Consider the following 15,903-nt stretch of genomic DNA (forward strand, 5'->3'; position numbering starts at 1 on the left):
TTTCTTTTAAAAACTTTAGTGATTCCTTTGCAGTTTAGGTCCTTCTCGTACAACCGAGTACAACATTTGAAAACCCATTTCAAATTGATACACCATAAGTGTGGATATGTTAAGCAATCTGTCATAATTCCATACGATTTCGTTGCACGCGAATTCGGATAGCCGGGCTCCAAAAATTAGGATTTACCGAAAGATTTTATTTTAGCCTTATTCAGTGACAATGGTGAGGCCTCCTGACGATTAGTCCAGCAAAATTTCAAGTTATTATAATTATTTTCTAACTAATTTCATTATATTAATGTATATACACAATGAACGGTTTGCTCTTTAGACTAAATTTTGGTCTAGGTAAATAAACAAGGAATGTGACCCAATCTTAGACTAGGAGCATAATAAAATTCTTACAATTCACATCTACAACCACATGAGTTGAGTTGCAAAATTTTGTAAAATGCGGAAATATAGTCATGTGAAGTTGTAAAATGTGTACTAATTTGATCGCCCACCTTCCGTAACACAAATACAAAATTACCGGCTTTTCATGGCTGTGTTTTCTCTTCTTTAAAACATTTCGCTGCTAAACTTGTCAATTTTACTAATTTTAGTATGCTCGTTCCAAAATGAAATTTCCTTTTCAAAGTCCAAGATCAAAATTAGTCTAAAGCTCAAGTTCACAATAAAACTCCACAATAAGAGCACTACTTCTATGTGGGTGGTGGGGCAGTAGGAGGAGCATAGGGAGGAGGCTTGCCATATGCACTCCTACCACCATGGTGGGGATGTTGGTAGCCTTGGTAAGCAGGAGGACCATGATAAGGCTGGTAGACTGTTCCAGGAGGTGCCACCTGGAAAACATGATGATGAATGTAATAAGCTGTTGAATCAGTGTTTAAATTTACACCCGATGCAAGCTATTTTAAGTAATTTTTGTTGAAATAGAAACAAGGGAAATCTCAATAAACAAAAAAATACAGCTCAAAATAAAATAACAGAAATTAAATATACCTAAGTACTGCTTGCAGAAATTGTTGCCATTTGGCAAAACATTTCCTGCCCAAATCTAGTAACAAACTACTGTATGTAAACATAAAAGTTGTGAACTTTGCAGATCTATATTTCCTATATTTTACAACATTTCACAACTAACATTGCAGTTTTGCTGATATTTGAAGGTTCTTTGGAGAAATATAAGTGTGTGGTAGTGAACCATCTTAGCAGTGGCATCATCAGTTCTCTGGGACACTTGCATTCCTCAATTGGAAGGTCAATCATTTAAAATATTCTATTGTTATCATACCTGTGCGATATGAGATTGGTTTGTTGTGACAACAGCCGTAGGTGCCACATTTCGACCTCGCACAACAACATAACCAGCTCTTTGTATTCGACGACGGCGACAACAAACAGCTATCAAAGTGCTGATGACACCAATGAACAAGATCATCAAAACCCAAAACCCTAAAACCAGATCTAAATCAACCAGAGATTCTAAAACATTATGCAAAATACAAGCAAGCATGAGCAAGCTTGTTTTGGTGATTAAGTTCCCTAAACTTCTAGATTTCTGGTGACCAATCATGTTGCGTGAACGGATAAAGTGGCCTAATAAAGAATAAATTTTAGGTCTGGTTTCAATATTATCCTAAGGCCAGGGAGTTCTACTGTTGGTGATTTCTAATAAGTAAATCTTTTGTCTTCTTGAAATCATTTACTTCTTGAAAGATATATACAGACTGAAATCAGGACAAATCAGTCTAATATACAAAGAAGGCTTTATGCAGTTTAGACACGCCAGGTGATCTTCCTTATGTGAGTCATTTTCCCATTTACTTACACCAGATCGTGGCGACGTCTGTATCATAACAGCAATTCGCATCGTTAACGCCACAACAATAAGCCTCCTGATACGAATGTGGATTACAATATTCTCCATAGGTACTAAATTCACCACAATACAGATTTGCTCTCTAGATTTAAAAAAGGGGATAAGGACTTATAATTTTTTGAGCAGAACACAAATAAATAACAAATTTACATACATATATTCAAATTTTAACATTGCATGTATTTTGAAATTGTAGCTATGTTATGGCAAGTACGTATACACAAAGTATTAAATTGATGAACACTGTTCCATTTTCGCGTTTTAAAAATTAGCCACTTACCATAAACGGGAGGAATGTTAAGACGCCAAAAGAAACCAAAAACAAGGAAAACATCGCAAAAATTAGTCCCAGAAAATTCGGAAAAATGAAACACTTTTCCTGAAGATGTCTCGTGATTCTCGAATCTCGAATTTGCAAATAAATTACGTCATTGGGATCGAGCACTGAGCTATAGCACTGGAGCTATGGGAAGGAGCCTCAAAGAGGCAGCGCACTAATTTGTCAAAAGTTTCTCGAGACTTATTTTATGTCAAAAAACACAATACAAAAATACAGTACCATACTAAAAAACCCAGCAATCATTAAGGACATTTCACAGAAAGCTACTTTCCCTAAAAGTTGTAATACTTATAATCCATGAAGTGGTGAACAAAATATTTGTTTTATCGCAATTGATCGAAGGCGCCACGGGCACCAGCCCTGGCACGGCGTCGACGATACCGAACAAAAAGCACTATCCCGGCGATGATACCAACCACAACTAGCACAACAATCACCCAGACATCTGAAAAAGGAGAACAGTGCTGTCATTGCATTGTTTATCATCGAGATGCGTCCCCCCCCCCCCTTTTTAGAAGGCACTGAGATGTGTCCTTTTTTCGAGAGAACGACAAAAGGCTGGTTGGGCCAGATCATTAGGACCAACACAACCCGAAGACACGTTGCCGGAACATGTCGGGGGAAAGGATATTTAAATGTGTACATTCCAACCAAGAGGAAGGAAGCGTTTCGGCTATATTCATTTTCTACTAAAAAACACCCAAATAAACCCCTTTGCTTTTGGACAAGTTGCCCTGTTCTCTGTTGAGTTCTAATACTACATGTAGAAGTAGTCCTTACACCAAATGTTCACCGAGGATGAAGATTCCCTGCAGCATTTTCGTTTGTCCTCTCCACAACACCATGCTCTGTCATATTCACCCCGTGTGCAATTTATACTGCCACATATTATTCCATTCTAGAAAATCATGTGGAAAGGCAACTGAATTGTTTTACAATTTTTTTCCTAGCGGTGATATCGAACTAAGTGACTCAAATGGGAATTTGATGTTTGATTTGAATGATTTCACGCCAAATGGTGCTGCCTAGAGCCGTGCGATGGGGTACTGAACAGCCTCGTACCCAGGCGCTTTAATAATAAAATCATAGTAAAATATATAACGTTGCATTCAGTTATTATACAGAGGTGGTTTTGACAAAAGAAGCTGAATGCAAAGTTATTTTTTACTATTAAAGCGCCTGGGTACGAGGCTGGACACTGAGGGTCCCACAAAGATGGCTCCTGCTGCGCGGTCGCGAAGTCTCGCGATCTTGATCGCACGTCAATCGCACGTTTGATTTCTCACAAAATTGTACTTCATTAAAACACATCAACCTTTGACAGCTATTAAAAGCCTAAATATCCGTGCAAAGCTGTCAGAGAATGGCACCGGCATCATAAAAGCGTAAATTCTAACCCTCTTGAAATAATGAAATTGCCTTACATCCAGTGAAGAAGTGACGTAAAAGCTTCGTAGTTAGTATTTTTTATCTTCACTCCGTTTTAATGTAGGAAGTAGACTCAAATAGTCAAGTACATCTTAAATAATAATGATTTTCACTGTGTTGAAGGTGCGTGAAGCTGCGAGAATAACTGAATAAGGACAGTCTTCCTTGACGTTTTCCGTAGCAGATAGATTTAGTCCTGTCCTATCGCTAATATTAATGTGCCAAGTTTTTGTTTTGACGCGACATTAATCAAATAGCTAGCTCTACATACTTTAAATTATGCTCGAAGTGCCCTCGGCCCATCGTTACAGCTAGCGCTATAGGTGACTCTACGTTATAACTTAGTTATAATTGTTAGTAGCAAGTAAATTGTACACTTTTATAACGGATTTGTCGGGCAGATTTGTAGTTGATGTTGCGGAATGCAAAATGCTCTGAGCAAACGTCGTACTTAATAACAGAAATACCATGATTTAATACTGTTGTGTTAATGGCTATCTTTAAAACAGGGAACGGGGAATGGGGGAATGGAACGGGGAATGGAAGGGAATGGAATGGCTTCGGGGAATGAGCCGGGGAATGAGCCGGGGAATGAGCCGGGGAATGAGCCGGGGAATGGAATGGCTTCGGGGAATGAGCCGGGGAATGAGCCGGGGAATGGAATGGCTTCGGGGAATGAGCCGGGGAATGGAATGGCTTCGGGGAATGAGCCGGGGAATGGATGGAATGGCTTCGGGCAATGTGCAGCTTGTGCGTCAGTGCGAGTTTGTTTGGCCCATTTGGCGTGATTAAAACCTGTAAACGCTTCCATGTCACGAATCATGAGACAGCTACTCACAGTTTGAATTCCTTGAGGTAAAAGACAAAGCGATTACAAGCTCATAGTATAAATGCGATGTTTGCATTGTCATTGTGATGTACATTGATGTACATTATATAGATAGAATTTGGGTAGGTGGTTCAATGTAAATCCTCCAAAATCTGAAGGCAAGTATAATACTGTAATAGTATTTTTTGCAGAAATCTTTTGGCTATCTTTAAAACAGGGAACGGGGAATAGGGGAATGGAACGGGGAATGGAAGGGAATGGAATGGCTTCGGGGAATGAGCCGGGGAATGAGCCGGGGAATGGAATGGCTTCGGGGAATGAGCCGGGGAATGGAATGGCTTCGGGGAATGAGCCGGGGAATGGAATGGCTTCGGGGAATGAGCCGGGGAATGGAATGGCTTCGGGGAATGAGCCGGGGAATGAATGGAATGGCTTCGGGCAATGTGCAGCTTGTGCGTCAGTGCGAGTTTGTTTGGCCCATTTGGCGTGATTAAAACCTGTAAACGCTTCCATGTCACGAATCATGAGACAGCTACTCACAGTTTGAATTCCTTGAGGTAAAAGACAAAGCGATTACAAGCTCATAGTATAAATGCGATGTTTGCATTGTCATTGTGATGTACATTGATGTACATTATATAGATAGAATTTGGGTAGGTGGTTCAATGTAAATCCTCCAAAATCTGAAGGCAAGTATAATACTGTAATAGTATTTTTTGCAGAAATCTTTTTAGTTCTTAATATGCCTTATAAAGCTCAATGTGTGTGATTAAAAGGTCAATAAAGATACTGACACAGTGTCACTTGTTTGTTTTTTATTTCAGGCTATGTGAACAAGACCTCTGGACAGTTTTGTTTAAGCAGGAATAATGGTTGTGGTGGAAATGTGGTGAATGCATTCTTGACAAGTTAATGGGGGTTTGCTTCCAAGAATACACTGAAACTTGGAGCAACAATGACTTTGAATATAATTATGTAATTAATATATTATTTATTAATCTTAATTTATATGACTTTTTACCTCACATAATTCAAATAATGTTCAGATAAAGAGGTAAATATTTCACTGTTAATGGTGTAATAAATATTTTATAAGTGGATTATATTCATAATGAATTATTTGTCCTGCTCCATACTTTGGCAATTCTGTTTAAGAAATCCCACCATAGTAGATCTTTTTTGAAATAGTTACAGTCAAGTTGTTGTCTAGTTTTAGTACAAAATAATACAAGTGCTACAATTAAACAAGGGAAAATAATAAAAATTAATTACATAAGCAAGCACGTACATTTTCTATTTTAAAAAGGTCTATGAATTGAGATGACATGTACTAACAATTTTGTGCATTAATTAAAGACAATTATATTATTACTGTGGGTTCTTTAATATTGTCCAATACTCCCAGTGACATCCCACTGAAATTCCTGCAGGTGTCTCAATCCATCAAACCAGTTTATCTTTTATTTCTTATATTTAAGTCAGAATCAATGTATTCAATATCAATATGTTATCTTTTTGGAGACCGGCCCCCAAGAAGAAATCCAGAAATTTTTCAACACCCCCCTTCTCATTTTGTACCATAATCATCCTGCCAAGGAGGGGGTTTGGCTTCAAGAACATGGTTCTCAATTCTGATGAAGAGAAAAAATTGCTTTTCTCCTTTAACAGACTTGTCAAAATAATGTTGTAGAACTTAGATATTATTTTTACATATTGATATTGAATACATTGATTCTGACTTAAATATAAGAAATAAAATGATGGATTGAGACACCTGCAGGAATTTCAGTGGGATGTCACTGGGAGTATTGGACAATATTAAAGAACCCACAGTAATAATACAATTGTCTTTAATTAATGCACAAAATTGTTAGTACATGTCATCTCAATTCATAGACCTTTTTAAAATAGAAAATGTACGTGCTTGCTTATGTAATTAATTTTTATTATTTTCCCTTGTTTAATTGTAGCACTTGTATTATTTTGTACTAAAACTAGACAACAACTTGACTGTAACTATTTCAAAAAAGATCTACTATGGTGAGATTTCTTAAACAGAATTGCCAAAGTATGGAGCAGGACAAATAATTCATTATGAATATAATCCACTTATAAAATATTTATTACACCATTAACAGTGAAATATTTACCTCTTTATCTGAACATTATTTGAATTATGTGAGGTAAAAAGTCATATAAATTAAGATTAATAAATAATATATTAATTACATAATTATATTCAAAGTCATTGTTGCTCCAAGTTTCAGTGTATTCTTGGAAGCAAACCCCCATTAACTTGTCAAGAATGCATTCACCACATTTCCACCACAACCATTATTCCTGCTTAAACAAAACTGTCCAGAGGTCTTGTTCACATAGCCTGAAATAAAAAACAAACAAGTGACACTGTGTCAGTATCTTATTGACCTTTTAATCACACACATTGAGCTTTATAAGGCATATTAAGAACTAAAAAGATTTCTGCAAAAAATACTATTACAGTATTATACTTGCCTTCAGATTTTGGAGGATTTACATTGAACCACCTACCCAAATTCTATCTATAGTACATCAATGTACATCACAATGACAATGCAAACATCGCATTTATACTATGAGCTTGTAATCGCTTTGTCTTTTACCTCAAGGAATTCAAACTGTGAGTAGCTGTCTCATGATTCGTGACATGGAAGCGTTTACAGGTTTTAATCACGCCAAATGGGCCAAACAAACTCGCACTGACGCACAAGCTGCACATTGCCCGAAGCCATTCCATTCATTCCCCGGCTCATTCCCCGAAGCCATTCCATTCCCCGGCTCATTCCCCGAAGCCATTCCATTCCCCGGCTCATTCCCCGAAGCCATTCCATTCCCCGGCTCATTCCCCGAAGCCATTCCATTCCCCGGCTCATTCCCCGGCTCATTCCCCGAAGCCATTCCATTCCCTTCCATTCCCCGTTCCATTCCCCTATTCCCCGTTCCCTGTTTTAAAGATAGCCTTGTGTTAATCCCGTATAGGTTAAGTCAAAATATACCTACCGCATAACTAAGACAGTAATTGAGAAGGAAAAAGACGGCCCCAAACAAGAACATAGTGAAATGAATCAGGATTCAGATTTTTCAACGTCCGAAAAGACAGTTCCACGACGAATGTGATCGAGATTTGCGACATTCATGCGCAAGGTCACAAAAGGTCGAATGGTCAATTTATTGCCATTCAATATCAGTTATATCACGACCCCGGAACTGAAAAAAGGATGTAAATACCGTAAAAAAGTATACTGGCATGAAAAGGAGATAAATTGTATTTTAGTTGCCATATTCTGTGAGTCATTGAGACAAAAACAAAACGTTTGGTCACAAAAGGTCGAATGGTCAATTTATTGCCATTCAATATCAGTTATATCACGACCCCGGAACTGAAAAAAGGATGTAAATACCGTAAAAAAGTATACTGGCATGAAAAGGAGATAAGTTGTATTTTAGTTGCCATATTCTGTGAGTCATTGAGACAAAAACAAAACGTTTGTTAAAACATTGGTGCTTATGGTGGTGCTTATGGAAAAGTTGGGAATTTCGATTTTAGAGTTGGTCGATATCGCATGACGCCCTCATGATGACGCAACCCAAACCTGACTTAAAGGATTACAGCGGCCTCTGCGCTTCAGCTGGTAACTTGAGTGTATCATAATCAATGTATAATATGTTTCACAAAAATTGATATATTAAAAGGTAGAGTCAAAGGCACTGATATTTAACTCAACAAATTAATCGCGTCTAAACCTCGCAGCAATCCCCCTCCTGCCAAAATCATGTCCAAAATAGACCAAAATACATACTGATAAAAAGAAATGCACAGTACAAAAATCGTAAAGGTATTATTCACAAATGTTATTATCACAGCAAGTCATAGTATTTATAATTAATGAATTCATTGGTGGACGAGAAGTTTCTTTACTGAATTTGATTGTAGACACCACGGCGTCGACGATACCGAACGAAAAACACTATACCAATAAAGATGCCGACTAGAACTAACGCAACAATCACCCAGACATCTAAGAAGAGAAAACAGTGCGTTCATTTATGAGTTAAGCGTGATTACTATACCAAGAAGTGGTTTTTGATGGTCGTCATTCGCAAAATGCAAATCGCTTGGACAAGTGAGAACAGAAACGCCGGAACTGGGGGGGGGCTTCCCCTCTTGCCCTTTACGAGTAAGGAAAGGGGGCAAAGAAACCCGGCTGATTAACTACTGGGGCATTTACCCAGGTCTTCTTGTAGAATGAGCCCTTTTGTCATTGTGAAAAACCTAAAAGATCATTTCCATTAAATCGTGTAGCCGCGTTCAATGTATCATATAACAGTCTTGACTGTTAAAATATAGTCAGCTATATGTAACAATGCAACTTAGCTGCTCGCAGGCTAATTCTTACTTATAAATTCAAAGCAAGAACTAGCTGATATACGGTGTTACTACGTTATGTTACTCCTACACGCCGGAATGGTTCTAATAACGTATAAAAGAAAACAAGATGTTCAAGTCAACTGCCACTGATTTGCAAACACTCTTCAGTATGTGTCAGTGCCCTTTGAAAAAACTTGTCCCCCTTCGCCCTCGCATCGTTCCGGCGTCTACGAGTTTTCAACAGCCACACAAATCATTTTGAATCCACAAGTTACCCTACCCCCGTTGGGATATAATGCTATGTGAAATAGTAAGTGGAAATTTCTTACACCAATGACTCGACGAATTCGATTCCTTGCAGCATGAATGCTTGTGTTCCCCACAACACCATGCTCTGTCATACCCATCTAACGTGCAATTTGAAAAGCCACATATTAGTCCATTCTACAAGAATCACAAAAAGAAAATGCAACTCGAATTATTAAAGTAAATTAGTGTTTGATGATACTCATTTGTTGCTAAAAAGACGGTCGTGAAATCCATGCAAACGAGGTCTTAGATTGAAGTGCCCATGTCATAAAATGGGAATTTAAATTTTTAGAATCTTTGTTTGAAATGAGTTAGTAAGTTAGCTATAAATCAAAATTGAAATTGGATTTTTATTTTTCGCGTTATTGCCATCTAAACATTGATTTTACTGGTGTGAAAACTTTGAAAGCCGCGCAAATGAGACTGGTGCGAAACAAGGTGTTAACGTCACAACAGGAACTTGTTCGACGCGATAACGTCTCAACAGATGCGAGTTCGCACATTTTAGTAAGGACAGCTAAAGAATGTTGTTAACTGAAAAATGCTACATGAAAGCGAAATGTTCTGGGTTATATTCACATTCACACAATTTGATTTGTTTCTTTCGCTCGAGACGTGTTAGATAATTTCAACTCACTTAAAATATCGATAACTTTCACTGAACTAATTTTTTTGAAAGCGCATGGGAACTCTATTGCTATTTTCGTAATCTACGTTTCACGGTGATTCTAATGATATACAGTCCAATTTTATGACATGCATGGGCACTTTAATGAAGATTGATCATTGTCAAACTCAAAGATTGATAAGGGTCTCATGTCATGCGAGGAAATGTCTAACAGTTGGTGGGAAGAATGAATATCTTCATGGAGGAAAAACTTTCTGTTCAAATGTTTCCTTGGCGGCGGAAAAATGCTCAAGCCTGTCATCGCAATTATCGCTACTCAAAGAAAGATTGACCACAGAATATTAATACCTGGTTGCCGTGAACTTATTATAACTTCAATTCCTTGATTAACTGCTGTTAACAATTCATTTTTACCGAATTTAAATTTGTTTTTAATAGTTTTCTGTATTTCAATAGGTCAATGTTGAGAGTTGATTATAGTCTCAGACATGTACAATTAATTACAAATAAATGGGAATGGCTTAAAGGCTTTAAAAGTGTCGTAAACTGAATAATTCTTCATCAACACGCCAAGATATCTCGTTTAGAATTCTACGAAGAACCATTTTACTGTGCATTTATTAATATCATTATTTGCTCAAATTGTTGCGGACAAGTGGAATCGCAAACCCAGTGCCGTAGCCTGGCTGCACGGGGGGGAGTTAACCTCCAAGACTCAACAACCAACACGTGGCACTTTATAGATACACAGAGTGTATCTAGAGAAAGCATATAGCGTCAGTTTTAGAATTTATTCGCGCGAACTGATAAAAATTGATAAAAAGTACGGAAGGGTTTTCCTTTTTTGCTTGCAATGTTTCGAACCTCCGCAGGGGGTCCACGCGTCACGCATGTTTGCGACTACCAGTCGTTTCGACTTTCGATGCCCTATCATACAACCGCACTACTTATAGAGCATTAAAAAAATGATATACGGATGTAAGAGCCGCACGGAAGGAACGCACTTCAGTTCTTATGCGCCGAATGCATACATTGAAAACAATGAAGAAGTATTGTTAATGCGTTCGGCGAATGAGAGGTGCGACGTCTTAATTAACCGTTTGACCTAGACTATATAACACCTAGACCTAAGCAGAAAGCAGGTCTGGCTCACTGATCGCAATTATTGTTTGACTTCACTTGACTTCCGGTATTAAAATAGCGTGTTCTTATCATTGGTTCTTGCACACACTTTATATTTGTATTTAAAAGGTGAATGTGTTCTTCTAAATTAAAGTGGGTATGTAAATATAGTAGACAATTGTTTAATACATTTTCAATTTGAGAAATTAAAATGCTTTTAATTGTTTTAAGTACATAAACTATGAAATGCTTATGTAGGCTTCATGTATAAGTTATTAAAAGTTATACCTACCGCATAATGAAGATGGTGGGTGAAAAAGAAAAGAACGGCGCCCAGCAAGAACATAGTGATTCCAATGTTTTCACCCTTCTCAATATATCCACCTGAGTCGGTCTGACGAATGTGAGTTTTACTAAATATGACACTGAACACCGCCTACGCAAGGTCACATGACAGAAAAATCAAAAGGTCGATTCGAGTCGTGAAACTGAATGCGAAAACAGAAAACGCTGAAATGGAAAAAAAGCGTCGATGTCGGGCGCTTTCTAGACTTTCTAGAAATGTTCTCCCCGTGATAGCACGTGAAGAAAGCCCGAGTTTATTCGCGATTGGTATGCGAAAAAAGTAGAATCGCTTCCTACATTTTATCAGTTCGCGTAGTGGAAAACGGGCTTCACTATTTCACTCTCGCGCGCAACTTCGTACCCAGGGTCTTTACTTGCCCTCCCGCTTTATCGCATCTGACCTCTATCTCTTATAAAGCGCCTTGATACACTTTTTGAACTCAAGTACATACTCGCGATGTTATTAATAACACAGTTGTCAAGCCCGCATCACACGTGCGCTATTAGCTGAGCTAAGGACCACGCGTGGCTGTTAGCTCAGCAAGTTACTCTCTTGTGCGGATAGTTTTTGTGAAAAATTCGCCTCGAAAGGCAAGTTTCTGTGTGAAAGAGAAAGAGTAGAACAACAAGTGAAAGAGTAGAACAACAGCGTCCAAGCTATTCTCCAAAGTCCAAAATTGCGGATAAACGTATTTCCAGGGGAGATAACCCCTGGAATTTTTGGAACCCTATTCCTCTTCAGAAAAACATAAAAATCTGTCTTTGACTTTTTCAGTGACAAAACAATAAGCTCGCAAAACTAACAAAGGGTTCGATTACGAGTTCATTCAGTGGAAAACACAAGCAAGAGAAATGATGTGCATGTAAACCCTTTATTCAAGTCAACTGTACGTGCAGACAGGACAGTTGGTTGTGATATACAGCAACAAAATAAAATTGATAAACTTAGTTCATGTACATATATAAGCAGCCTATTTCGCCTCCATTTCGACGTCCAAAGACAGACCAACTCTATGTCCACCTTGGTCCAAATTCTTGGCATCAACTAGAGCAGAGAGTCCAAGTTTCACGGAGGGACTGAGTTTGTGCAAATAGGATACGCCAATGTGACTACTATTGTTCACTTTCACCTGCGTGACAAAAAAGTGTACAGGGTTGGGTTACATATGAGAAAGGGAAAAAATTTGCCCATGACAAGAGAGGAAAAGAGTTTGCAAAATTCTTTCCTGCGCCCTACTTTTTTGTGGAAAAGTTTGCTCCTGAAATTACTTTGTAAGCACACAGTGTTCTCATACCTTGACAGATGAGATTGGATCAATAATATACTTCATGCCAACTTGGAAGTTCACACTTTCATTTCCTGTTGCCCAGTTCATCAGAGCTGCAGCCTCAAGTTTGGGGTTGATCTAAGAGAAAACACTCCAAATTGAAACTAGCGTCTTTCCAAGTTCTTAACATAGAGACATTCACAATTTCAAGAAATTGCTAAGATTACATGACAAAAAACAACAGGAAAAATACCTTGTGATGCACAGAGCCAGCAAACTTTGATGCATCAGTTCTAAAGACAATGTAAAAGATCATACTTTACAACAAAAACTGTAAATAATTCCCGAGAACTAAAATTTATCCATGGGCTAAGATCTAGAAAGACTAATGATTTATATATGCTAATGTGAATAATCTTTTTTGCTCTTTACTTTCAGTAATTTGGAAAGTTTTATTTCAAAAACAAGATCATGTTTGGATTATTAGTAAATTACAACTCACACAGAGGAGTGGAGGACAAAGTCAGATGATCTGTAACCAATGGCAATATTGGTGTTGGTCATCTTGGATTTGCCTGTATCAAATGCACCATGAAGACCACATACCCAGCCATTGTATCTGTAGAAAAGCAGACACATGTGAGAAATCCTGGTAGTAGCTGTAATCATCTATTTATATGTGTATCCTACCCAAAAACAGATGCTGCAGTCACCATTGGTCCTGAACTATCAAAGTCCACCTCAGCAGTTGGGTGAAAGTAATCTCTCTTGTAGTCAGCCTTGATCTTCGCTGCTTTTTTCCTACATGAACAAACATAGATCAAAATACACTTCCTGGCCTGCAATAAACTGGCTTACAATAAACAAGTCTGTAAATAATAAAATGCTGCAGAACAATTAATGCTAATTAATGTGCAGGCGCATCAAAATCACAGATTGATGCTGTCCAGTAAGACAAAATGAAACCATGGCTGTAAATACACTCTCTCCTCACCCTGTTCCAGGTGCAAACATGGTATCAAATGACAGTTTCAGTCCTTGAACAAGTTGATCTTCAATTGTAATATCAGTGCTGAGCACATTATCAGTGGTCCATTTCTCAGAGAGTGTCAAACCTAAAAGGAAAAAGTGTTAATCTGTAAAACAAAACAAGAAATAGTCTTAGTTTCCCTTGATCAATGGTGATGTGTGACCGTTTTTAAACACTTGTTTTAGTCAAAATCTTATGGCAATCACACTGCTGTCATTCATCCTAATGAAGATATGATAGAAATATATTTTTTATTTTGCTGGCAGTACAAAATCTCCAAGGTGAGGCAAGAAACCTTTCTATGAAGGAAGTAAAAAATAAATGGGAAGGTGGAGGGGTTTTTTACACAATATTCAAGAGTTTAGCCTGTTCTCATCTTACCATGTTTTGCATTTTTGTATTTAGTCTCTAAGTTTCCAGTTACTTTTCCTGTCTCATTACTTGAGGACAATGCTGTAGTAAAGTCCTTTAAGTTAAATTAAACAAAAATCACTTCAAGTTATCATTTTACTTATTAACAGCTTTTACATAGTGTGTAACTGTTATATTAAAAAGGAATATAGAGGCACCTTCCAACAATCAAATACTCACCACTCCTTTCTTTGAAATTGTTTTGGCATCAAGTTTGAAAAAGCCATAACCAAATTCTTTTCCAAAAACATCTCTGGCTTCTTTGCCAAGATCATCAAATTTGGGAGGAGCTGCAAGATTGATTTACCTCACACTTAGCTCAAACAATCAGACAACCAATTTATTGTCTGAATTGGAAATAATTATTTTCACTTTCACTTCCAAAATTACTAAATGCCCAGTTATCACAAAACAAAACCAGAAATTTTTCAAAAATCTTTGAACTGCTGTTAAATTAGCTCATGATGATGAATATTTGTAAATTTTTTGGTACTTTCTAATGCTGAAATACAGACAGAAAATTTTCTCCAGCAGTGGTGTTACTTGATGCTCTTAAATACACTTGCCCCACACCAAAGTCAGGTCCTGTCTATTGACTTCACTTAATTGACCTCACTCAATTACTCCCTCCCTCCTTTAGGCTTCTAACATGTTAAACTTTTTCATATTATGTACACAATTGTCCAATTTGTGTCTGATTTTCGGGTAATTTGAGGAAACCAAAATCCCATTATTTCAGGCAGTTTTTGTATCCTTTTTTTTACACTATGTGTGAAGTAAAGAAGCAATAAAAAAAATTGAGGCCATTTTTTGCTGACTCATGGGGAAAAGAGTAAACTGACATGCATTTTCAGATTATACTGGCACAGCCTAGGTAGAGGGGAATTTGTGAGGGGAATGATATTTTTGATCTAAAATGGTGCCTAACTTGATAATTGCACCATCAAATCGTGCTTGAAACTCTACCTTAGCCACACCCACATTTAGAACTATAACCCCCAACACACCCACTAATTTAATCTATGCAACTGAAAGGATCAGAAATATTTACATATACTTATTTTTATACAACTGCTTGATCAATCTTCAAATCACAAGCTAACATAAGTTCACCACCCCATGATTCATTTCATTTAGAAAAGGAAGAGATTTTATCAACATACAAATTTGTTTCTGCAATTGAAAATCTTGCATTAAATCAGTAACAAATATTATGAAACAAGAATCCTATATTCTGTTCCTTATACGAGGTTGGTTTTAACCAAAGAATGTGTCTAAATGCTGCATAAATTATATTGGACAAATCACAAATGTTAATTTCGTAGGAAATAGCAAGAATGCAATAAAATCGAAAACTTTAAAAACTGAGTAATTGAATATCAGTAAAAAAGAAAGAATCAAGTATTGAAATTTCATCAGACGCTTAGGTTCTTTGTTTGAAATCAATTGTATTTGAGTGCATATGCAAAAGATGTCATGCCAAAAATGGCCGGTCAAATTGCAAAATCTTGCACGGAATATTCTTACAAGCAATTTCAAGTAAAAGCGCTGAAATTTATGCTTGAAAGATTGTTGACCGGACTAAATATGTTCAAAGCATTTGATGCCTACATCAATGCTTGTATACTGATCAATTTTGCATGAAAAAATCTTCTCAATTTCCTATAATTGAGATGCCAAACCCACTGGTATATTTGTACATTTTACACAAGAAAAACGTACATTTATCGACGGCGAAGCACGACATACAAGCATCGCATCCAACTAAACATAATGTCAAGGTAATTTAAGTACAAAAACGAAGAAGAAGCGACAGACAATTCGTTTTTAGACTCACCTTTTGACGCCATGTTACTCGATGTTGAACGCTGGAAGATGAGAGAATTTGCGTGACACCCAC

General features: G+C 37.3%; 1 protein-coding gene and 2 long non-coding RNA genes across 4 annotated transcripts; all 3 read right to left on the bottom strand.

The window, feature by feature from the left end:
• Nucleotides 1-240: 240 nt before the first annotated feature.
• On the bottom strand, nt 241-7,669 carry LOC114530934. The gene is made up of 6 exons (XR_003687797.1): nt 7,522-7,669; nt 3,006-3,123; nt 2,166-2,670; nt 1,835-1,967; nt 1,298-1,458; nt 241-845 (listed from the first exon to the last, which is right to left on the bottom strand). It is a non-coding gene; the product is annotated as an uncharacterized LOC114530934 (long non-coding RNA).
• Nucleotides 7,670-8,341: 672 nt separating this feature from the next.
• Nucleotides 8,342-11,371, bottom strand: LOC114531015. Its single transcript, XR_003687808.1, has 3 exons — nt 11,242-11,371; nt 9,220-9,334; nt 8,342-8,540 (listed from the first exon to the last, which is right to left on the bottom strand). It is a non-coding gene; the product is annotated as an uncharacterized LOC114531015 (long non-coding RNA).
• Nucleotides 11,372-12,147: 776 nt separating this feature from the next.
• LOC114530995 (voltage-dependent anion-selective channel protein 2-like) lies at nt 12,148-15,887 on the bottom strand. 2 transcript variants are annotated; one of them, XM_028552623.1, is made up of 10 exons: nt 15,841-15,869; nt 15,726-15,767; nt 14,184-14,293; nt 13,974-14,058; nt 13,557-13,677; nt 13,253-13,363; nt 13,065-13,181; nt 12,816-12,855; nt 12,590-12,700; nt 12,148-12,424 (listed from the first exon to the last, which is right to left on the bottom strand). In XM_028552623.1, the coding sequence occupies exons 1-10, from the start codon at nt 15,851-15,853 to the stop codon at nt 12,266-12,268; spliced, it is 909 nt and encodes a 302-aa protein (XP_028408424.1). In that variant the 5' UTR covers nt 15,854-15,869; the 3' UTR covers nt 12,148-12,265. The 2 variants fall into 2 exon arrangements, with proteins under 2 accessions (XP_028408424.1, XP_028408425.1); XM_028552624.1 differs by lacking the exon at nt 15,726-15,767 and having other exon boundaries at nt 15,841-15,887.
• Nucleotides 15,888-15,903: the final 16 nt, after the last annotated feature.

The sequence above is a fragment of the Dendronephthya gigantea genome, unplaced genomic scaffold (genome assembly GCF_004324835.1).
Source record: "Dendronephthya gigantea isolate DGI-Jeju-01 unplaced genomic scaffold, DenGig_1.0 000067F, whole genome shotgun sequence".
Classification (NCBI taxonomy): Eukaryota; Metazoa; Cnidaria; class Anthozoa; order Malacalcyonacea; family Nephtheidae; genus Dendronephthya; species Dendronephthya gigantea.